Source organism: Boleophthalmus pectinirostris, unplaced genomic scaffold, assembly GCF_026225935.1.
Source record: "Boleophthalmus pectinirostris isolate CB_2022bp ecotype Guang Dong unplaced genomic scaffold, ASM2622593v1 HiC_scaffold_7, whole genome shotgun sequence".
Lineage (NCBI taxonomy): Eukaryota > Metazoa > Chordata > Actinopteri > Gobiiformes > Gobiidae > Boleophthalmus > Boleophthalmus pectinirostris.
In genome coordinates, this window is record NW_026571473.1 from 6,553,501 (window position 1) to 6,579,033 (window position 25,533).

Sequence of the window (25,533 nt, forward strand, 5' to 3'; positions counted from 1 at the left end):
TTGTATGTTAATGTGTGAATGAAACAAAACACAACTCCAGGTCTGTTTGTGATGAGGAAACATTATAACATACACAGCTGATCCGAAAGTAGCGTAAATAGAGTAAATGTATCTGAGTTCAACCCCTCTTTTAGCAGATTATGTAATAAAAATGTGTAATGTAATATAAAATCAAACAGGATTCTGGTTTTAACTCAACAGCTTTTAGTGGAAATCAACATTCTGAACATTTCACAGGCATGCACATATCCAAAATAATCTTTTCAATTTGCATTTGGAAATACAGGTTACAAAATAGAAACGATAGCAAAGACAATATACAACGGGGTTTCCAACGTCATGCATTTCCACGGCAACAGGCTGCGGTTACGGTCGTCAAGGGACACCAGACAGTTTTTAATCAGCAGCGCCTTTCACCACGGTAGGGGAAAAAAAACAAAACAAAAACAGTCTTTAACATTCAATTTTATCGTCATTTTCTTTTAAACGAATGGTCACGGGAGGAGGTTACCATGGCAACAAAGAAATACCTACAGATTTTACTACGAGTTACGCGACAACAGTGATATAATGCTATTCTCACTACAAGCTTCAAGTGGAACGTAAACTTAAGCTTTTCTATATTGTTTTCATGGGTGGATGAGTCATTTAAAAAACCCTGTTATTAAAGGGATGTTATCTGCAAACCCAAAAACACTTGTAAAGCTTAAAACTGCAGGAGTAGACTGGACTAGCACTACACATGTTACTGCCTGGCACAGTAAAGCAGCACTGTGGAACTTTTTTCTTTTTTTTTTTCAAAGACTAATTGAGGGAGCTCTTATTAGTAATGTGATTAAGAAGAAAAATATTACCACAAAAACAAAGAAATAATGTTAATTGTATTATAGTTTTGGTAATTTTGATGAAAAAAAAAAAATGGAATAAGGAATACATTCTTTTTTAAGGTTGATTATGTAACTTTTCTGGTAGAGCATCTGCCATTAGCTTGATATTACTTTGTCTGGAATGTCCCACAATATGGCATTCAACTCGTCTATTGCCGTGGAAACAAGCAGATAACGCCATTAGGTCATGTTCCTGGTCAGATCTGTGAACACGTGATCCCATCTTAAATTTTTGCACAATAAAAACACCTGTAATTCAATAAATGCAAGGCAGATGCATTTAAAGCCATACTGCGGAACATTCCAGGCAAAGCAGTGGCATCTCCATGGAGACAAGTAGGTGGCAGATCAAACCTTTCACCAGAAAAGTTACACATTGCGCCTTTAAATCAATAAAGACTGAAAATGAATCGAGAGCAGTCCACTGACGAGTGCGCTGACGGGGTTAAAAAGTTCCACAGTGCCGCTTTAAACGTCGTAAAAGTTGCTAAGTAAAACTAAACCTTGGCTCTTTGACTACAAGTCTCTCACCACTGAGTAAAGTCACTGCAGCATTTTAAACACGACGAAACGCGCTTCAGTCTCAACAAGACGAGAGTAAGTGATCTGAAAATAGTCGTACGCCTTTAACTTCACTTCCAGACATTTTAATTAGCTGCCATAATTCAACCGTAGTAGTATATGACAAACTACTCCAACCTTCACCCGCATGATACAGATCTTATTTCATGGCAGTATGGAGACACGCCTAAATACAATAAGGCCAATCAAGCGTCGCTGATTTAACAAAAGGAAAAACAAAACGTAAAAAAAAAAAAGAAATACATTAGCAGCATTCTTCTTGCGCTGCACTGGAGTAAGCCCTTTCTGCTGTATGTTTTGCATCCCCGAAAAGGTTAATGATAGATAGTACGCTCTGGAGGGATGGTCTGCTGTGATTGGTCAAGTTTATGAACAAGATTATACTTATTTATGGGTAGGGTTGAGTAATATTTGGCAAAGTAACGGTGTGTAAGTTTCTGGAAGTGGCCTGTCGACTGTATGATTCCATGGAAATAGAAAGTTACACCTCTACTTCAGAACATTTTCAGCCAAAGCAACACGCTATGACCATGGAAAAAAGCAGGACAAGGCTCTTCCAAACCAAATAAGAGTTAAGTTTGAGGAGATGCAAGCCTGCTTTTCTGTGTTTTTCAATGAAATAAAAACATAAAACATGAAAAAATAAAATGATTTTTTGTACTCTCTTGACTTTTTTTCTTGACTGAAAAGTTACATGGTGGAGCTTGAAGGTTAGGGTTTAAGGACAAGATTATGGTTAAAGGTTCGGGAAAATCATTGGGGTTAGTTAGCACCAGTAACTTAAAAACTTAATTTGTTGTCTAGTAGTCTCTTATCTCAAAACAATCTCCCAAAACAAATGTAACAGAAAACAAAACAGAAGCTTAACCAGAGCTACAACATCCCTTCCGTCCCTCCAGACCTGACTATCAGCCGCTAACCTTCCAAAAGTATCGTAAAAAAACACGAGACAAGCCTAAATATAACTTCAAAAAATAGCGTCTTTCATACAGAATCTCTTCAGAGGGTTAATCTGGTGTTGAACAGTCAGCGTTCACATGGGCCAGAGCCATAGACTGTATAAAGAAGAGGAAATCACACATAGCGTTCAGCTCCAGTCAAATGAAGCTCATCGAGGGTTGCTAGGGAGCTAGTTCGATATTAGGAATAGGATTTTTTTTATGGACAAAATAACGAAATAAACAAACATTTTAAGACCAAAATGACCAGGCTCACTGCAGCAGTTAAAGAGAGAGGTGACAGTTTTTCAATACGAAGTCAACTGGAGCCAGAGTCAATGGAGCCAGAAGTGTCCATTTATATATACAGTCTATGCTCAGAACCGGACAAATAAAGTGCAAAGCGACTATACGAAGAACTACACAGCGCGATATGAGTGAGATAAGAGGGCACTGGCCCTGTCCCGAGAAGCAGAGTTAGGGTTAGACCTGCTTTAAATAAGTAAGTAAGAAAGTAAGTAAAGTCGCAATCAGTTACTAGAACGCTTTGATGAAAAGTTTGTGAAATTGTGTGAATTGTTTGTTCGGGATGTTAAGTAACTAGGTCCAATATTATGCAAAATTGACTCTTGTGAGCTTCTAGTCATGTTATAATATTGTTATTTCCTCAAAAAGATACTCGAAGTTGTGTTTTGTTTCATTCACACAAATTTGAGTAACCCTTTATTATCAGTTTATCATCTCCAAAGCTTAAAATTTACCTTTAGATCAATAGAGATTTCAGGTGTAAAATTATCCAAATGACTCTAATGAAGGTGTAATAAAACAAAACACAACTCGAAGCATGTTAACATTATAACATAACATCGCAAAATAGCACAATATCGGCCCTTTAAGTGTCAGATTGTAGATTTGTTGACCTGTTAATATCTCTGTGATTACTGGGCCTATATAGGTATCTGCTTCCATCTGAAATTATGACATCAAATCTCTGCTTGCGTCGTGAAACAGGGCCACACAAAATGGACCTAACAAAAACACACCGGTATATTAGCAAAGATGCAGTGTTCTATGTAAGCTGTGGAGTCATGCCGCTATAATCTACACGAGCAGAATACAGAGCTCAGTTTCCGTCATCAGATTCTGTTTAGTATTATTTAAAAGTGCTGTTAAAACGGAGGAGGGAGAGATGCTACAGTGAGATACAGGGGCAGTTTAAAGTGGGACAGTCTGGACTCACACGGGGCTCCAAACGAGGACGGCGCCCCAGAGAAATACATTCATTTATCGGAGGAGAAAAACAGAGGAGCAGCCAAACATGCGTGACATGAGAAGGATATGATACAGAAAACTAAAGCACGCTACGAGAAATGGTCTTCTAATCCCAGGTTTCTAAGTATTTTAAAGACTTTAAAGATGGAATACGGAACTTTTCTGGTGCCGTAGTTTATTGCTTAGCCTAGAATGTTCCACGGTATGGCTTGAACTTGTATGTATCTGTAAACACCACGCCGAGTCACATGTAAGATCTGATCTCACTCACGTTAATAATGTAAATATTTGGAGCTACTTTATTAACAACAACAATAGCTGTAATGATACTGTGGAACATTTAAGGCAAAGCAATAACGTCACCATGGAGACAAGCACCAGAACTGTTACGTACTGCATCTGTAAAGTCATGCATGTGTGTCAGCTATAGGCTATGTACAAGATAAGCAGGAGTTTAAAGAAGACATATTACGCTTTGTTTCTCATTTTAGTAATCGATTATTACCAAATTTTTCATATTTTTTTCATTGTTAATGCCAATATTTATCTAATAGCTCGACTGACTCCTGTTTAAATCTCCCACTTCTTCATAGTGGTATTTTAGAGAAGCAAGCACTGGGTTTTTGGAAATTGGCTAAGCAACCAAGTCCAGGGTAGTGGGAGGAGATAGGAGGCAGGTGATAACACGTATTTTCCGAGCGCTCAAGCCTCAAATGCAGGATTATACTGGATTACTCGAACATGCACGGATCAAAATGCAACTCTGTGTAAAATAATCCCTAAAGAAAACCATTATAACATCTCTTAAAAGTTAAATTTTGCATAATATGTCAGCTTTAAAGACAGAATAGTGCCCACTGTTAGCAGGGGAGGGTGTAAATTTAACATAAGGATTTGAGGAAATTCAAACCTATGGAAACACTTTATACTTCTTCTACGTATCTGCGCGATGTGTCCGTACCAGAGATTTAAAGATGCACTGCGTAACATTTCTAGATGAGGATCCACCACCCGCTTCTCTCCATGGAGATGTCACTGCTTTGTCTAGAATGTTCCACAGTATTTAAACCTATCTATCACGAGGGAGACACGCAGGTTACAGCACTATGCTACATTACAGTTCAGATCTGTGGAGAGTCACCCCTATTCACTGAAGGAATTCATGTATTTTTCAGCAATAGAAACACATGTAATGAATAAATGCGAAATGGATGTGTTTAATGTGATACTATGGAACATTCCAGGCAAACCAATAATATCTCCACGGAGACAAGTAAATAGCGGACAGAAAAGTCACGCAGTGTGCCTTTAAAGGAAAAGTCCAACCTCAAAATGAGGAAAACGTAACAATGGACAGATTCAATTTAAAGGGATGATTTAGTACTTTGTAAAGAGGTGTTTTGAAAATGTTTCTATTTTGAATCAGTTAAAATCAATCATAATTAATTAAAATCGTAATTTGTACATCCAGCATTACTCATAAACTCGTTGGTTAAAGACCATAGACTGTATAAAGAAGTGGGCTGAGACAGTGTGATGTCACTAATAGCATTCAGCTCCAGTCAAATGAAGCTCATCGAGGCTGCAAGTTATAGGAGCAAATTTGTAGCCAATTCCATATTAGGTATAGGAGATTTATTTGAGGATAAAATTGCAAAACATTTTAAGCCCAAGAGAGAGAGTTTTTCAATGTAAAGTCAATTGAAGCCAGAGTCGATGGAACCAGAAGTGCCCCCATGCTCACTTCTTATTTGGAACATGGCAGCTAGAGGGTTATCTATGTCCATTTATATATACAGTCTATGGATTAGATTTAAGTGGCCATTTCACATTCAGACCACCTTATTTTCAGCTTTCTTAATACCAAAGTTTAGGTCAGGTAAAAGTGGGGACGCAATCAGTTCTAAAACAGGACTAAACCATGTCGAATACAGTTCTATAAAAACGTTAAAGGTACAGTATGTAACTTTCCTAGTGGTAGATCTGCCAACTGCTTGTTTCCATGGAGATATCTTTGTGCAAATCTACAAGGCCAAGATACAACTCAAATCTGCGGAGAAAATGAGAATGCATATTTTTAAGGCATTTTTGAGCAATAAAAAATACCTGTCATTCATTTAACGTAAGATAGATAGGTTTAATGCTATACTGAGGAACATTCCAGGCAAAGCAGTAAAATCTCCATGGACACAATCAGGTGGAAAGTTGCGTAGTGCACCTTTAAGCAGTGTTAACACAAATATTAAAAACAATTGTAAGTTGAACATAGCAAAAACTGAAGTGTGCTATTGGAGATACACTGGATCAGTAAACTCAAATATCTACTCTCAACTCCTTAAAAGTAAAAAAAATGTGTTCTTGGGGTTATGCAATTGTAGTTTTAGCCAAAAACTATAACATTGCAATATTTTAATTAACATAGAAATTTCCTTTTGTTATCATAAGAGTGGAAAAATCCATATAAGGACGTAGAGCAGAGTTGAAGTACTTGAAGTAATTGGCAAGTTTTCGAAACCTCATTAAATGGCTAAATGATCCCTTTAAGGTCAGATTTAGTAGTGGGCGAAAAACCGAGGTAGAAAAACTGACAAATGTTTGTGTAATTTCAAAGTAAAGCTGGATTCATGTGTCTTAAAGGGCCAGTACCTGATTTTTTTTTTTTTTATTCGCGCAAAATCAGTCATAAGCAACTCTTGGTGTAAATAAGTCCGTAAGTCTGTGGACTATCTGCCCCTAATGATAAAGTTTTATTGAATTAGGAAGTGTGCAGTTAGCATGCTAGTTGTCATCATGGTGAATAATTACGACGTACAGAATGCATAAAGAAAGTGAGAAATAACTTTGGACTACTGCAAACGGTTAAACATGAACTAGCGCTGTTTTCAGGTACAGATCCTTTAAAACTAAAAAGCCAGTTTTTTTTTTTTTTTTACCGTATGTCTCTCCTTTCTATCTTTCTTTCTTCCTTGTTGATTGTCAAAGCACCACTGCAGCAAAAATAGTCTGACTGTACTGTACAACACCGAGGACTCCGCTCAGCTCATTCACAAACCTGCAAATAAGATCAGACGGTAAACTGGACAATACGGATTACATATTGTAGTTTTGTCAACAGTTCTTGCAATTTCTCACAATTATAAAGCTGCACTGTGTAACTTTTCTGCCACCTGCTTTTATCCATGGAGATGTGAATATTTTGTCTGGAATGTCCCGGTCTTGCATCTACACAATAATGTTTTTGTATTGACCTAAAAACTTGCACTCTTACTGTGAGTGGGCTCGCCTCTCCACAGATCTGACATTGAACTTCCGTAGAGATAATTAAATGTAATGCCATACTGTGGGACATTCCAGGCAATACAGTAAATCCATTGAGAAGAAGGTGAAGGAAGTTACACAGTGCATCTTTAAGTGTAATGCATTTCTACACAAAATATAATAAATAACATTGAAACGATCCCAGTAAACACTTGAAAAATAATAAAGAAAATAAAAAATAAACAGGAACAGCAATACAGTCTGTTATTAAACTGACTTCAACTCAAAAGTTACCATAGTGCGAAAATATATGAAGTTACGGACTGGTGGAAATGACAAGAACTAGTGAGTCCAACAGGTGTGTTAATCTCATATACTGGACGATTATTGTGACAGGTTTAGCTCATATTAAAAATAAAACTGAATGTGCAAAATGATAACATGAAGCCAGAAAGTGCAGAAATAAAGAATAATGCACAATATAAAATAACTTAGCAAGAAGTCTGTAAGAAAATATTAAAAACAAAAATATCCAGTACAACCACGTGAAATGTGTTTTTTTTTTCTTCTCAAACGGGCACTATATATACGTTTTCTGGGGAGGAGTCTGTCACCTCTTTGTTTTCTTGAAGATATTTGTGTTGCCTGGAATGTTCCACAGCAGGGCATTACACTTACTTCGATGGGGAGAAGCAGATGACGCCACCAGACCAAGTTACAGGTCAGATCTGGAAGGTTAAGAGTGTTTTTTCAAGCTACTTTTACAGCAATAAAAACTTCTGTGAACATGTTTGAAGCCATATTGTGAAACATTCCAGCCAAAGTAATTAAGTAAATAATCTCCATGGAGACAAGCACGTGACAATCAGACCTTCAACCAGAAAAGTTACATAGCGCGGCGTTAAACCCTTCTATCCATTATGCCAGGGTTTTAATCGAGTTTTGAAATATAGAAGCATGAATCCAGCTTTACTTCTAAAACTGAACTTCAAATTTTCCTTTCCGAGCTCTTTTGTAACATTTGCATAGGAATCGCGGAGGTGTTGAAATCAAAACAAACAGACACAGCTAACAGATACACAGAAACTATTCAAAAAGCAGTGAGTGAAAAGTGAACAGCAAAAGCAATAGTGATTCTTTGTGTGCTGAGTGAATGAGCAGTCTCTTTAGTCACAAACAGTAAAAATACCTCAAACATGACCCCACTATGTCACTATAACAGTCAGGGAAACTCTTACAAAAAGGCTAAGACACAGGTTTGCTCCAGGCTTAGCAGACAAATATGGCACGGCTTTTGCCAATAAAATGTAGTGTACGAAATCTGTAATAAAATAAATAAAAATATAACGTAAGTCCAAGATCTTCTCTGATTGGATAAAATGTTCTGTTCCTACCAGTTGCTACCTTATGGTTCTAATCCAACAAAATGCTTTTTAAAAATGTACAGGCAATAATATTTATTTAGTGTCATTTTTCTTCACAAATAGCTGCTTTAACAATATGGAATTAATGGCATTTTCCTGAACTAAACTATTAAAAATCAGGTAGAGGTTCTTTAAAATCTAGTACTTTATATATGCATTTCCATATAATAAGAGCTTTAAGTCTTTTTCAAGATTTAAATATATTACATACATTTAAAATTCAAAATCTGAGTTTGAATTTTGGATAAACTCTGCTTGTGCAATAGTGTCTTTAAATCTCAAAGGCATGTTGGTGTAGAATACTGTTGTACTGTTGTAGTGGTACCATTGTCTCTGTTCTGTGAGAGCTTCCCTGGAAAAGGAGCCAAAAGCATCCCCATAATTGCACCTTACTCTTTCATAGACTCTTTTATAAACCTCGAGTTTTTTAGTTTTTGTCCCACTTTAGAAAAAGCAAACAAAAAAACAACAATTTGGCTATAAACCGTACCGCTACAAAATACAGTACATTGATTTGTCAAAACCTTCACAACATAAGCACAAAGCACGGACCAAAAGTTTCTTAAAGATACAAGAAAATTGTACATTAAGTTACGTAATACGCAGTCACATTAAGAACAGTAGAGCACTCATGTAAGGCAAAATCAGGTGATTCACAGTGACCACTTAAAAAGACCAAAGATTTGAGCTGTTTAAAAACTCCAGTCCAGCTTCACTGGCTTTGACAGGACATGGGGTTCAACATGATTTTCTAGCTTTCTAATGAAATAGAAATACCTGATATTTTCTCAGAAAAAGTTAAGTCAAGTGGCTTAAAGCGCCCCCTTCTGACCACTGCGCTGCCCACACCGACCACGTCCTGTTCAGAGAATGGCACATTTAACACCAAGAGCAACTATGGGGACCTTTTACACTCCTTTGTAAACCCAGTAGTTTAACAAACACAGATTCAAATATGTAAGAATTCATAAATAGACACATAGTACATCAGTGCAATTTTACACAATGTCGACACAAAGCATTTGGCATTTAAATTATGAAATGAATACAAAATATTTAACCCAATAAATAAACATATAAATACATCCAAACAGACAGTACAAACGAAAATAACATTTGGTTGTAAAAAATAAAGCTTTGAGAGTGAACGCCGTATCGGCACCATGGTAAAGCGCCCTCTAGTGGCAGGTCCTTTCCCACCAGCTGTGCTCTGTGGTTTAGACACAACTGGAACCGATCCTCAAGTCTCTGCAGTGTCCTGCTACAGCTCAACACAAACCCATGTGACGTGATATGAAACATAAAGTCTAAGTACTGGAGTATGTGGCATGTAATGGTACACTGTAAACACAGCAGGCTAGCAAAGCGCTGAGCGACCAATCTCATTCCACAACAGCAAGGCCATTCCCGGACAAGCCTGTTTCCTGGAGTCTTTTGGAGCTTCAGAGTCGAGGGCCAGGTGGGACAGCGGGCAGCCATGCATGGAGGGGGGGTCCTCCTGCCCTGCCCATAGCTCCTTTAGTTTCACTGTTTTGGCTCCTGGATCACTCCTTTGTTTCACTGTTTTGGCTCCTGGTTTGGCGTCTCTCGTCACAGCCGGTCCATCCTGAACGTGTCCTCGGTGGCGGGGTCGGCCAGCACCATGTCGGGGTCATTGAGCATGTGCAGTCCGTCTAAGGTCAGGGGGTCGATCTTCAGCTCGTCCAGAGGAAACTGGGAGTCTGCGTCAAAGCTCACGTCGCCCACACCGGCCAGAGAGTTAGTGAGCTCTTTAGACAGGCTCGGAGGGGACTCTCCTGTCACTGAAATACAACACAGTTAATGATATACTACAGCAGATTATTCATGAAAAATACAGTGCAGGTTACAATATTTTTAGTCCAATAAAATGTACACACAAAGACAACATAGACTATATGAAAGTGGACGGGAAAGAAGGTACCTGATTTGTCTACTATTACTGTTTAGATTTACAGACAAAAAAGCAAAATCAAAAGCACAAGAAATAGATATAGAGTGGTTTAAAACATTTTAAAATTAGAATTAAAAGGCCGACAGCAGCAGATAAAGAGAGAGGGCCACCAATGTATATCAGAATAGCAGGTTAGCTATGTCCATCTATACAGTCCATTATAAACCATAACACTTGAAATATATTTGCGTGAACTGTGCAGAATACTGTTTACACCAGAGAAATATAAGACCATATGCTTGGCTGCTTACTTAACAGATCCTAATATTGTCAGCTGGTCTCAGATGGTACCTGTCAAGATGATGTTGGGGATGTTGCCATGGCTACTATATCCGAGCTGCTGAGAGTCCTGCAGGCTCCCGGTCAGCCCCATCATGGCCGCCTGGGTGTAGTTGAGGGTGGAGCACTGGTTGAACAGACTGTTGGAGCTGATGGGGCTCTCGATCATGTTGAACTGCTCCAGCTGAAACAGAAAAGAATAGAGATGTAACAATAACCAAAATACCGTGATGTCGTATCATCAAAGTTCTTACAATAATATCGTGGACCCTCACAATATATCAAATTGCTTAAATTAAGAGTTCTGGTGCAGCAATACCTAAAAAGACTACACAGGGAACTACATAGACCATGATCCTTTGCTCCATTTCAGTGCAGACTACATGAAGAAATAACAGTTCTAAGCACTTTTAAGTCTTAGTTCTTTGGATTAAGTCTTGTCAAGGCATTTTAAGAGGAAAAGTTCTGTTTGCCTCCACAAAATATTGCAATAAATATCATACCGTGAGATGTATATTGTGAAAATATCATACAGAGAGATTTGGATAATGTTACATGTTACATCCCTAATCGTGAGCCTCCCCACCATATCATGAGCTTTCCCACGATATCATAATAAATATCGTATTGTGAGGTTCATACCGTAACGATACTGTATCGTCAGACTTTGATATCAATACACCCCTAGAAAAGAATAATTTAGATCGGAAATTTGGATCAAGTTCAAGAGTTAATACATTTCTGGAGGATAAATATAAATGTGTAGATGTGTTTTTATTCATTTTTTTGGCTTAAGAACAACAATTTTGACATTATCCTGCAGGCAAAGTATCACCCACCACTGCTCACCATTATTTTGCTCATAACAGGGTGCCCAAACTTGTCCTTGGTGGATCAAAATGAATACATTATATCAGGCCAAGATAATAGTGTAAGCTAGGAGTTAAATTTTATACATGTAATAAATCTGTCTTCCAGTTTGTTTATTGCACAAAATTTACTGGTTTTACGCTCCCATTATTTTAGATGACTTAAAATTATCTCTGAAATGTTGGTGTCCCAGTTTCTGTAGCATGTGTGAGACCTGATGTGAGAGTGCGTTGGTCTGTCTCGACGCCATCTGCTGGTCGTAGAAGGAATCTCCGAAAATGCTGCCGACCACGGGGATGTGCTGAGGGGGAAACAATGTAAAAAGCAGAGTTAAAGAGACATAACCGAGATCACATAGTAACAGAAACGCAAAACAGAAGCAGACAGAAGCAAAAAGGACTGTCTGAAGCAGTGACATCAGTGCAGGGTTAGTGAACAGGGCTGCCACAGAAAATAACCATATGAAGAAAGGAGGATGTAAGTATACTAGTGTTGGGCTGTATTAGGGTTAGTCAGTAAAAAGATCTAAAGCATGCTGTGAATGAAGTGAATGGAGTGAATTATAGTGAAAGTTTACAAAGCTTACAGACTTAAAGAAGACGTACTGTGCTTGTGTCTGCTGTATAGTTATAATCTGCAACACCCATGGGTCATTATGTTACAATTGGAACTTTTTAAAATCACAATATTCAACTAAAACGATTTACGAAAATAAAACAAGTCCGCTGAGATCTGCATCAGAAAACTGCGGTGCCCAATGGGAGCTGACGTCACCGTAAACGTCAAACTGATTTTTTTTTTAATTTTTTTTTAACATTTGTACCAAAATGACTTAACCCTATATTATTAGTCTGGCTACCTTGTGATGTCATGGGAGTGGTAGTTTTCAAATAGTTTTCAACAGCTAAAAGTATGTATGTCTGTATTACCACATGACATCACAAAAAAACCGCATGTTTTCTGTTTGAGGGAAAAAAATCTGCCTAAATATGCAGGATTCGTGCGAATGAAACAAAACACAACTCCAGCTATTAAGGATGTAACGATATCTAAATCTCGCGGTACAATATTATCACGATATGCTACGATATTTAGTGCGATATTTTGGAGAGGCTAATGTAATTGTAGATGTGACACTTTTTTGCTTTTAAAATACCTTGAGAAGATTTTGGTGCGATGTTGACGATGGTGTGGTGTCATTTCTGTCATAATCCCAAGAATTCAAGTAAAAAACATATCTCTTCATGTTGTTTGCACTGAAATGAATCATGGGATATGTAGTTCCCAGTGTTTAAAAGCTGTTGCTATTATAAAACCATGCATTTAAGCAAAGGAACTTGTAATTCGATATATTGTGACAGCCCACGATATTATGTTATATCCCCACCAGCTATGTTTGTGATGAGTAAACAACATCATAACATAGATCAGAAAATAGCATAATATAGGTCCTTTAAAGCAGATTCATTGAGTAAATGAGCAGTTTCTCATGGCAGCCCTGTGCACGACATCTAGAGGTTTTGAATGGGGGCTCTGGGGGTTCTCTGGTGCGTCCATTACATTACATATGACCCATAGTAACCCTGTACCCTCCACCACTGCACTACGTTAGACATAACACAGCTACTCACAGCTTATTTTAGCAGCAGCGGAGTGCACAGTGTTAACCATGTCTGCTAAACGTGATGGAAAAACAGGAAGCGCAGTGGTAAGTAACACCCGGGCTCACAACACACAGGAGCCTCAAACATCTGCCTGCAATGAGAGAAGCACGTCTGACCAGGGAGGGCTCTGTGCGGAGGGCTGGGTTTTAGATGGATTATGTGTAGAAACTGGACACGATGTAATGTCTTTGCCAGTGTGGCTTCATCTCTACTAATTTTCTTTTATTTTGAAAGTTTAATTTGTCATCTGATGTATAGTTTGGATTCAGTTCAATACCAAGATTCACATATTATCAGGGTTTTTCCAGGTGTGTGCAACAGTTACAATTGAAAGTAATTTTGGCGTGCAGTTAGGCCAGTCACAATAAGATATTCTGAGGTGGAATTGATACTTTGCAGTTGATGTCATCAACATTCCTTGGGGTGTGATGCTGACTGAAGGCACTACTCTGTCAGAAGCTCTACTTAGACTTGAATCTAAGCTCTCCTCAGAACAGAGGAGACTTAGTTGGAACTACAACTCCCTTTCAAATAACATTACAGTCACAAGCTCGCTAGTCACTCTCACCTTTTTGTTGAAAATCAAACACCTAAACAGATTAAATTCAATTTGTATTTTTTCTTGAGTTTTCAGGTCATTTAAAAAAAAAAAAAAAAAGATGCACTGAGAGATGCACTGATATTAAACAGAAGAAATAAACCCTTCACTGATGCAAATAATAAATAAATTAATTAATTAATAAATAAAACACTGTCCATCTGTCCAAGTCTATAGGCCTATATCCATCTGCTGTCCATATGCTGTACTATATTCAAACATAGTCACATATTGTATATAATATTTCTATAACCCTACATTTGTATTCATGCCATTTTGCAGCTATATTGAAAATATTGAAAAGGCATGTTTTGACAATGTTATATTTTATTTATATGAGACATTTATCTGTAATTATAGTGTATGCATATGTAATATGCCAGATGATGGCAAAGATGAAAATTTCCATCTGTATCAAAATAGTTAATTTCACATAATACCAACTCTTTATGTCTGCTTAGGCCCTAAGCAGACATAAAGAGGGGGTATTATGTTTTTAGACCCCTGGCTTTGGGTGACCAGAGGTCCCTCTTTACCCGGGACAGTCCCAGTTTTGAGTCCTGTGAGCAGATTTATATAAAACCAGTGATTTGTCCCAGTTTTATACAAGAAATGTCCCATGTGTCCCTACTTTTGACCAATTTGATACCTCCCAACAGTAACGAGGCACAAATTGTAATTTGTGCCTACAAAACTACAAAAAAGCTACTTAAAAATGACCAAAACACAAAGAAAATGTGACTATTCTGACTCACATCTTAGTCATGAATGGTCTCTGCATAACAGTTGTCCTTAATTACGCACTCATTTCACAGTTTTATTATTACCAACCACCCCAAACCGAGGAATTCCCACTTTTTGATTTTGAAAATCTGTCACCCTATGTCTGCTGTTCTTGAACTTTTTGTTGCAACACTGAACTTTCATGATGAGCCAAAACAACAGGTTCTTATGGTACAGTTATTATTGAGACAGGCCTGTTTGCAGTCATAGCTCTCCATAGTAAAACCTGAGCCCCTTGTTGTGCACACAGTGAACACACACAGCAGTGATGGAGGAGAAACATGAGTCAAACTGCAGCTGGAACTATGGAGGTTACTGCAGACACAGAATGAAGCAGCCGGGCTCATGAGCGGTTAGCGGTGTGCTTAGCCCCCGGAGCACAGCCCTTCCCCAAAAGCAGTGCTAGTGCTAGCGCTAGCTCGGAGGCTAGCCCTTACTTGAGGCGAGCCGCTGGGGGAGAAGCCTTGATTGGAGACGGGGGAGGTTGGAGACTGAGTGGCGGGGGAGCCTGTCTGATTGCGGTACTGTAGTAGAGGGAAGAGTGTTAGCTAGTGCTAAGCTAACAAAGGCTTCCAATCACACACAGTAAATAGGCTCAAAGTCTCAGACTGAAACTGTAAATGAGATCAGGCATTGCTCTAAAAACCTTGGAACTTGTAAAAATACAGTTTAGACGTATTGGTCACAATTAAAGCTGCACTATGCACTTTTCAAGAGAGGGTCCGTCACCTAATTGTCTCCATGGAGATGTTACTGCTTTGCTTGGAATGTTTAACAATATGTCATAGAACATATTTATTTTACATTAAGCAAATTACAGGTATTTTATTTCTCAAAATACCTTCATAACATGCATAGTCACCACTCCACAGATCTGACCTGTAACTTGGCCTTTTAGAGTCACTGGGTTGTTGGTTTCTTTGTTTAATGCTGCGCTGTAGAAAATTCCAGGAAGAGCAAACACATCTCCATGGAAACAAGCAGTTGGCAGACACTCCACCAGAAAAGCCATTTCAAAGTGTAGAAAAAAACAGTGATACTTAGCTTTGTCATAAGCCACTACTACAGACACGGCAAATGGATTTACAAATTCAATCTATAATTTTCTGCAGATTTCAGAGTGATGAGATAATTGTTATTTGAAAAAAGCATTCAATCTTTTAAATCAGGGGTGTCCAAACTTTTTACACTGAGGGTCACATACTGAAACATATGTGAAACAAAAGGGCCACAGGATAATAAAGAGAATCATTGAAAGTCTGATGTAGGTTTGACAAAGCCACCTCACCTTCAGTTAGTCTTGGAACATCAACATTCGGTCTGTATCATATTGGTTTGTACTCAACAGGAAGGCTGAGGGCCAGTTTAGACACCCCTGTTATGAAACATTCTATGCACATTCTGCCTCGTCTTTAATTGGGTTTGTGTAGTGATGGGGACTTACAGAGCTGATGCTGATGCTGGCGGTGGTCTGGCTCTGGTCTGGAGAGGGGCTGGTGACGGGGGCGGAGCCTGAGGGGGGCGGGGTGGGCAGGGCGATGAGCTGGATGCCCGGGGGGAGGCTCTGGGGCTGCTTCTGGAGGTCACTGATGAGCTGAGCCTGGGCATGGGGGGGCAGCTGGTTGAACAGGGGGTACTGCGACAGCTGCTGCTCCAAACTCAGCGACTCGGCCTAAACACAGACAAGGCAGAGCTCGTGGGTTTCACGTGACTTCACAGCAGTTAAAATCTGAGTATGCTGCCTCCGGTAGCCACTGCAATTTCAACTACTATGTTACATTACACAGGACTGCTCTGTTTATCGCTGCAGGGGCAGAGCTTGAAGTGTGGACACCTGTTAGACTAATCACAATGTGCCGTCTACCCTCAGACACTGCCCCTCCTCACCCCTCACTCCCCCCCTTTAATACTCCAGGTACAGTCTAGTTTAGCAGCTCTGTTTAAAATGCGGCTGTGGGAGGAGTTTAGATGTTTAGTCCCACTTTAAAAATCTCAGTCACAACTGAACCTGCATTGCCAGTGCATTAACCTGCAGATAGAGGACACATACAAGTTTTTTTCATTCTCAATATATGGACAAGCCTCATATGAAAGCTTAGAACCTCCAGAATTCACTCTCAGCTGCAGAGGCTGCACTAGCACTCATTCTTGATTGTCTGCAAGTGCTGAAGTTTAGGATTTAGATCAGAGAGTGGCATTTAAAGTTTACACCAACTGGACTTTATCCTTGAAACTCACAACCCAAACAAGAGACTCATGTGAGGCTCATTCTGCTTTTAACAAAACTATGACATAAACATCAAGTCTAAAGTTATAATAAATAATTTTAGCAATCGGCAGTAAACACTACATTTGATTTCAACAGGTCTACTTCATATCTAGGGCCACAGTTTGATCATGTTTATGGAATTTAAACTCAAAATTTTATAAACCACCTGTAAATGAAAACCCTTAGCATTACCAGAGATATTTCCCTTCTTTTTATGTGGTTATGTGAGGTGGAGGAGGGTGCTGGGGTTACCTGTGTGAGGCTGACGGGGGAGGTGAGGGTGGGGGAGAGCTGTTGGGGGGACTGCTGCAGCTGGAGGTCAGAAGTCAGGGTCAGAGGCACCACAGGAGGCTGGCGACGCTGAGACATGTTTGGCTGAGAGGTGGGAATACCTGTGAAACAGACATCAAATTAAAGAAAATTAAACAGCAAAAAAAATTATCACAAATTAATGATGAGGCCACTGTGTGCTGTCTGCATTTCACCCACAAGTAAATAGCATAATCAAATTATTTTTTTCCATAGACTTAAAAAAAAAAATCTAATAATAAAAGGCACAATTTTTTATCGATGTTACAATGGTATTTCCTCATCACAAACATACTTGGAATTGTGTTTTGTTTCATTCACACAAACTCTGAACTTAGGCTGAGTTCTTCTCACAAAGAAAACTCTGTTCCACCTTATGATGTCATATGGTAGTATAGGGAGTGCTCCACTGTGTTTTTAAACTCCATTCAAATTATTCTAGTGAATCAGAATCAAATCAAATTTATTTGTCATTTCAGTATAAAAAATACACAGAAACCAAACAATGCACTCAGGTCCAGGTCAACAGCAGCACAGACAACAATAAGAATAAATAGTTATAATAAGCATAAATAGTTAAAAAAATATATATATTGTATGTCAACCCGCCCCCATTTTCTAAAGTGCGTTCCAAGTCAGTGCTGTTTTGTAGTGTCCGGGCTTTCTGACAGAATTAATCTGTCTCACGGCATCAGGATAAAAACTGTTCCGTAGTCTGGTGGTCCTGGCCTGTAGGTGGCGCAATCTTCTGCCTGATGGGAGAACTGTAAAAAGTTCATGTGCTGGATGGGTGGAGTCTTCCACGATGCTGTGGGCTTTTGTCCTGCACCTGCTGATGTAAATATCTTCAATGCAGGGCAGACTACAGCCGCAGATGTGCTCCGCAGCTCTGACTATCCTCTGCAGAGCTTTCCTCTCTGCCTTGGTGCTGCTGCTGAACCACACAGTCATGTTGGAGGTGAGGATGCTCTCCACCGCACACCTGTAAAAGGCCTTCAGGACAGAGGGGCCCACACCTGCTTTTTTGAGGCGCCTAAGGAAGTATAGGCGTTGGTGTCCCATTTTCACAATGCAACTGGTGTTGTTAGACCAGCTGAGACTATTCATGATTTGGACTCCCAGGTATTTAAGACAGGAAACAATCTCCACTGCATCTCCATTGATGTACAGAGGAGAGGGGGCATTAGGTTTCCTGCGGAAATCAACAATCATCTCCTTTGTTTTCTTTATACTGATGCACAGATGGTTGGTTTTGCACCAAGCCTCCAGCTGACAGACCTCCCTTCTATAATTGGACTCATCGTTGTTCATGATGAGCCCCACCACTGCTGTGAAACTTCACTATATGATTGGAAGAATAGTGAGCGACACAGTCGTAAGTGAGCAGTGTATACAGAAGGGGGCTTAAAACAGAAGCTGAATGATTTCAGCCTTGGAATTTCCAATCTCTTCTAAACAAAAGGTAAAAGGTCGCTGTTAAACTTGAAAACTACCACTAGATGAAATCACAAGAACAGAACGTTTTGAGTTTAGGAGATGTAGACAGACTAATAATAAAGGATTACTCAAGCATGTGGGAATGAAACAAACACAACCCCAGGTATGAGTTAACAATATTATAACACTGCTTAAAGCTCACAGGAATATTTTTTTTAAGTAATACAGGACCTTTAAGAGTGTAAACTGATTTCTTTCTGCAGGTTTTAACATAGACAATCATGGACAAAAATGTCAAAGATCAAAAGTGTTATTTCAATTACTTGTACTTAGTCATTCAAATACACCAGTCACTCTAAAATCCATTAATTAACTGATGAGGTCTTCAGGTATTTTTGATTATTGGGTTTCTCCACACCAAAAACAGCTCTAGTTATATTATTATCCCTGTGTTATGAGTGCGTTACCGTGGCTGGCTGCGCTGATGCCCAGGTGGGTGAGGTTGGTGGTGATGCTGCCCGTGCTGTTAGCGGCGCTGAGGGAGGGGAAGGCCATAGTGTCCTCTGGGTCCAGGGGGGTGGAGAGGGGAGGGGGGAACTGGATGTTGGTCAGATCAGGCAGGGACCCTCCAGTGTTATGGGCGGCGGGCAGCACAGACGGATTCAGCTCCTGGTCCGGAGAAGGGAAAATACTGCAGACAAAGATGCAGGTTAAGGGTATGTTTACATTTTCACACACACCACATCAAACTGAGATGGATGAATAGGTAAATAGATGGATAGATAAATACTTCTTCTTTGTAATCCCCTCAGTCGTTGGTTCCATAGTGGTACATGTGCTTTTATACTTGTCCTGATACAGCTCAATATCATTCTAAAGCTATTCAGGAAATAGTCATCGATACCTGCTCAAATGAGTATATAGTTTTGACCACAGATAGGCCTGCACAATAAATCATAATCAATTCAAATTAGCAGTTTGGGTTGGTGAAATTATCAAACTGCAAATGCTGCAATTATTTTAATAATATAATGTCTTTGGAAATAACAAAATATTCTGTCTGTTTAGAAAATTGTGTTTAGATCTCTACAAACATGTTCTGAAGTGCATAGGATTTTTGTATTCATTTAACAGTTCATATTTTAGTCTTTCTCTCAGATGTTAAGATCCTAGAGTTGTTTATAATGTGCACTTTGAACAGAATCCTACTTTTTAAACATAAAGTGCAAATCCAATTACAATACCAATACTATAAACACATACAGTGACAAGACTAGAAGCAAGACATATAAATTCACACTCACTTGATTCCTGGGACATCACATGTGTTTGGCTTTGGTGAATCATCCTGGGGACAAAACATAAATTGGATTGGATTCTATTGACTCTATTGCATTAGAATACTGAAGGCTGTCAGTATCCTGGAAGGAAGAGACCTGAGTTATTGATTTAAACAGGAAAATCCCACTGAGATTAAGGATCTCATTTTCAGGGGGAGTTTTCACTGCAGAGGAGAGCTTAAGGTGCATGTTTTTAGTGGTAGGGAAAACCAAAGCATCTCTTCAATATTTCTTTGATCAATGCTCCTGCATGTGGTCCCTGTAAAATAAACTGAAGAAACTAAAACTAAAACTACTACAATTTGCTACTCTGTTTTCTACTTTGCACTATTTTTGGCTACTCCACCCACTTCTGGTTATAACAGTGTTAGTTGTCATACACGACGCTTAAAGAAGCATTGTGCAGCTTTTCTGGTGGAGGGTCTGTCAAATATTTTTCCCCATAAAGATGTTATTGCTTTGTCTGGAATGTTTCACAGGCATTAAACCCTTATATATTCATGGAGACCAAACCAGACCAAGTTACAGGTCAGATCTGTGGAGAGGCAATCCCAGTCACAGTGTGGATGCCTGTTTTTCTAAGCATTTTTGATCTATAAAACCACCTGTAATTGAATAAATGTAAGGTAGGGCTGTTTAATGTGGAACATTCTAAGCAGAGTAATGACATGTCCATAGAAACGGGCAGGTGATGCACCCCTCACAAACAAGTTACATAGTGCACCTTTAAGTTTCTTTACCTTCTTTTCTTCCCACATCTGTTTCTGTCCATCCTTTTCTGTGTTGGACTCTGAGTTCTCTGTCCCAGGCACTGTCAGCAGTAGGACTGAAACAGAAAAAGTAGAAAACGGTTACAAACCAAAAATACACATCCAAACAAACAGAAAATACACTATGGCAAATCACTGAAAATGAGTCATTGATAAAGACAGAGGAGCGCGCGCAGACAGGAGGAACACCAGATTTCTATGGCTAAAAATAGCAGGGTGAACACCAGACAGACTGAGTGGATTCCAGCCAATCCCACACGTAATCCAGGGCATAATCACTGAATTATTGATCCAGGCTTTTCAATCAGCTTGACTCAAATACGCCTCTGCAAACAAGTGCTACACCAACGAGATCAGTATCCTCACAGCCTATAAATATTTTAGAGACAGTAGATCTAAAATTTCTTTAGTAATATTCTTAGTAACATTAAAAGGTGCATCGTGTAACATTTCTGGTGGTGGGTCCATCCGTCAGACATGTGCTTGTTTCTATGGAGATGTCATTGCTCTGCCTGGATTGTTCCACAACATGACATTAAACAACTCTACCTTACATTTATTCAATTATAGGTGGTTTTATTGCTCAAAAAAGTCTAGAAAAACAGGCATTCTGACTGTGAGCGAGGCTGCCTCTCCACAGATCTGACCTGTAACTTAGCCTGGTTTGGTCTCTACTGTGAAACATTCCAGGCAAAACAATAACATCATGGATAAAAGCTTTTGACAAACCCTCCACCAGAAAAGTTACACAATGCACTTTAAAAAGAAGACATTTTTTCCATGGTAGACATCAATATTGACCTAAAATATCTTAAAGATGCAATATGTGACTCCTAAGACGAGGGTCCACTACTTGTTTGTCCCCCTGGAGATGTTTTTTCTTTGCCTGTGTAGGAGCCATTCTTCTTTCGTTTAGGTTGGGGTTAATTTGGGTCACTGTTTACGTCTGGGGGCACAGGGTGACCTATATTTGCCTTGGCTAGAAGGGGCAGGGTGGAGTCAAGCCCTATATGAACGCACAGGTGCTAGTGTACTGGGTGTATGGGTGACAGGAGGTCATGCGTTTTTTATATCTCTCTCTCACTCCCATTCTCCCACTCCTTTCTGCTCTATAATGTGCCACAACCTGGATTCTGAAGCACGTTAGGCCTAGAACCCCTACACCCAGAAACGACAAAAGGTTAGGACTAAATTTGTCTATACAGCTTGGAATGTTGAAGTCTTAACATGTGCAGGGTTGTTTCTCCGTAGATCTGACCATTAACCTGTCTCCATTGTGATTATAAAGCTTTCATACTGTGGAAAACCAAGGCAAAACAGTACTATCTCCATGTAGACAAGCAAGTGGCGGTCCCAGAACCAGAAGAGTGGCACAGAGCACCTTTAAAGGCCCTGTACCTTAGCAAGATGTGTCTTTCCCCACTACAGATATATAGTTGTGGTTGTAATGCATTCTAAGCTAATTTACTGTCTAATAGTCAGGAAGTGCAAATTTGCATGTTAGTAGCAAAACTCTTCTGGTCTCTGAATGCTGTGAAAAGCACTTATGAACTCACAGCTGTGAATAATTAGGATGCTCAGAATGCATAAGGTGAGGAAGAACTTTGGACCACTGAAAACTAGTCCTGTTTTTAAGACAGTAAAATTCAGGTAATAATAATAATAACAAATAAAATCTTGTTCATGTAGATGAAATCTATACTGAAAGCCATTTTATTTTACTTTTGAAAAGAAAAAAAAAAAGGAAATCAAGATCAACCAATATATGTAGAAAAATACTGATTGCTATTTTTTGTTATACCACCAAGCCCTAACTAAAATACAAAGATGTGAATAACATTTTAAATAGTAAAATAAATAGAGGCTATATTTTGTGGCATTACCGCGTTTAGGCTGCAGCTCCTGTGATCCTCCTGCATACACCTCCTGTGGTTTTGGATTCATGGCGCTCTGGTGCAAAGCTGAGTCTGAGTTTGTCCTGAGAGAGAGAGCGCGAGGAGTCAGCAAAAACACAGCCAAAACACCACTACAAACACACTCATATTTTAAAACTGCATAAACTACTGCTCAAAGGGATTTTACAGAAATTATGGAGATAGGTAAACAGTGACAATTTTCAGTGACTATTTACTTTAGCTTAAATGTAGTATATTATGCAATATTTGTTCTGGTGCCATGTTAGAATGCTATTACTTCATCAGAAACATCACTGGAGTTGTGTTGTTTCATTCACACACGTTTGAGCAATCCTTTTTTATTTGTCTGTCTACATCTCTAAAGCTCTAAAGGCTCTGTTCTGCCTTGTGAGTAAACAGTTATTTTTTACCTTTAGTTCAGTACTTTGGCAATTCCAGAGCCATGATTCTAATGAAGTTGTATGGAGTTTAAAAACACAGTGGAGCACTTCCCGTTTTACCACATGACATCACAAGGTTGAGCACTGCTGTAGGCCCTTTAATAGCACTAATAAGGTTGAAGATTTCAGAAGTAGTAATCTGGACATAGTAGTAGTAGTCATAGTAGTAGCAGTAGCAGCAGCAGCAGTAGTACTGTAGCCCTTTTTGTGCCTTGTTTTTCGATGCAAATGAAAATGAATTACATCTCTTCTCATATCATTCAGCCAAACCATCAGCAACACAGTTTTGTATCCAAGAATCTCATTTTGTATGATTAAAAACCAACTCTACCTCTATTTTTTTGTTGTTGATGTAAGAAACAATTTTTTAAAACTAAACTCGATATCAGCATTGACCCAATTGGACTAAGGTCTGCAGTACACCACACACGCCCCCTGCATCTTAAACTGCCCCAGTTTCTTTAACTCTCTGGAGGAAGAAGCAACTAAAGTCTGTCAGAGAGCTCAAAGGTCTGCCAACTGCTTGTACTCATGGATATCAGAATGGTCCATGGTATGGCATTAAACTTTTCCTCTGTAACCTGTCCTGGAGGTGACAGAAGCAGGACAAGTGCCAGGTTATATCTGTGGAGATGGAGACATGTGCCTGCTCAGTAAGAGCACTTGTTTTTCAAAGTATTTTTTAACAGAACCTAATATTAAATAAAGCTACGTTTACACTGAAATGAATCACGGTCTCACCGTATCGGAAACAATCTGCGTCCAGTCGTTTCTGTGTCCGGAAGCCTTCCCTATCCACACAGCTTTGAGCAAATTTGTTTATGTTTTACAGAAATTAAACTTAAAACCGCATAGCTAATTTGCATAAACTAAGTGCTCAAAAAACAGCTCGCTATTGTGCGCTGATGCGGTTCAGCTTCTGTCGGACTAAAGGACACGACTCATTGGATTATATGTGTTCTTTCTTTGACAGAGGGGTGTCTGTTCTGTGCTTCTATAGCGTTGGAGATGATTCATGTTAAACTTTTCAGAGATTATATGTCTGCAGGTCACCGTATATATGAATGGACATATATTCTAACCTCTTAGTGTTTTGGCAGTGAAATACTTTGCAGCACATAGACCTACATCAGCCTATCAGCGTGTTCAGGCGTCCACACAGTGCTAAATCAGATCTGTACTCAAATGAATTGGTGGGAGCTGGCAGCACCAGATCGTTCCACCTCTGGAGCTGTTTTCAATCGGATTAGTGTGGACGAACACTGCATCCACAACGAAAACGACTCTAATACGTACTCGTGTGGATGGGGCCTAAATGCGAGATAGATAAGTTTAATGTCATACTGTGGAACAGTCAAAGCAAAACAATAAACCCCATGGAGACAAGTTGACCGTGGAACATGCATATTTTCTGATCTATGTTATAATGTTGTTTCCTCATCACAGGCATATATGGAGTTGTTTTGTTTCATTCGCACATTTAACACCTTGTGATGTCATGTGGCCATGTGTTCCTCTGTGTTTTTAAATTCCATACACCTTCACTAGAATCATTTGGATTTCAGCCCTAGAACTGCCAATCTATACTGAACAAAAGGTAAAAGGTAGATGTTAATTTGGAAACTACCGCTACATGACATCACAAGGAGGAACAGAGCATTTTAAGCATTAGAGATGTAGACAGACTAAGAATAAAGGGTCACTCAAACATGTGTGAATGAAACTAAATGCAACTCCAGGTCTGTTTTAACAACATAATTTAACTTAACTTAATAACATGACTAAAAGCTCACAAGAGTCAATTTGGCATAATATAGGATCTTTAAATTTACATTTAAATTAACACTGATTATGTCCTCTGGGTGTTATTGTATTGTAGTGTGTGTAAATGCAGTTATCTTACCTTCTCCAGCTCGTGTCAGGCGGAGGGGAGAGGTACACTGAGCTATAGGGACAGCTGTCGATGTGAATTCAGTTAAGGTTAATAAAGAAGAACGGATGACAAATTGATCTAATGCTAATCAATATTTTCACGCGTCTCCGAGTGGTTCCAGGCGATTACCTGGGATAAGTAACTCAAAACCAGTGTTACAAGGATCCAATTACACAGAGAAAGCTGCAGACAGAGACGCTTGTTTTCTTCACTCAAATGGATTTTTTGGGAATGAGTTTGGCAGCAGGGGAGCCACAATACAGTGTCACGTTCAAGTACCTCCTCTCACTGCTCAGGAAAAAGCGTAATCTGCTTAGACTGGAGTGTTTGAACTGAGAGAATTTGTAGCACTATTTTGGAGTAGAAATCAAATCTTTGGAGTGTAGTATTTTGGTCATATTTTCTACTTTTCTTCAAAGCTTGTAAAAGAAAAGTGATTTGATAGGATTAAGTTCAAGGTTCAAGAGGAGGACCACACCTCAGCCTCAACATACCACAACCCAAAACATGCACCATAGGTATAATCCTCCAGCTAAGGTAGTTGTGACTGTACATATAAATGGACATAGATCACCCGTTACCTGCCGTGTTC

General features: G+C 39.2%; 1 protein-coding gene across 1 annotated transcript in view; it reads right to left on the minus strand.

Moving 5' to 3' along the window:
* Positions 1-187: 187 nt before the first annotated feature.
* The window catches only part of crtc1b (CREB regulated transcription coactivator 1b), a 30,297-nt gene continuing 4,951 nt past the window's right edge, over positions 188-25,533 (minus strand). Inside the window, exons 4-15 of the mRNA XM_055164959.1 lie at positions 24,912-24,971; positions 22,536-22,630; positions 20,623-20,708; positions 19,847-19,890; positions 19,010-19,233; positions 17,049-17,188; positions 15,972-16,199; positions 14,965-15,051; positions 11,697-11,783; positions 10,625-10,796; positions 6,613-10,163; positions 188-410 (exon numbers count right to left, since the gene is read on the minus strand). Of these exons, the coding sequence (XP_055020934.1) occupies positions 9,952-10,163; positions 10,625-10,796; positions 11,697-11,783; positions 14,965-15,051; positions 15,972-16,199; positions 17,049-17,188; positions 19,010-19,233; positions 19,847-19,890; positions 20,623-20,708; positions 22,536-22,630; positions 24,912-24,971 (1,435 nt within the window). The 3' untranslated portion in view covers positions 188-410; positions 6,613-9,951. The remainder of the gene's footprint in view (positions 411-6,612; positions 10,164-10,624; positions 10,797-11,696; positions 11,784-14,964; positions 15,052-15,971; positions 16,200-17,048; positions 17,189-19,009; positions 19,234-19,846; positions 19,891-20,622; positions 20,709-22,535; positions 22,631-24,911; positions 24,972-25,533) is intronic.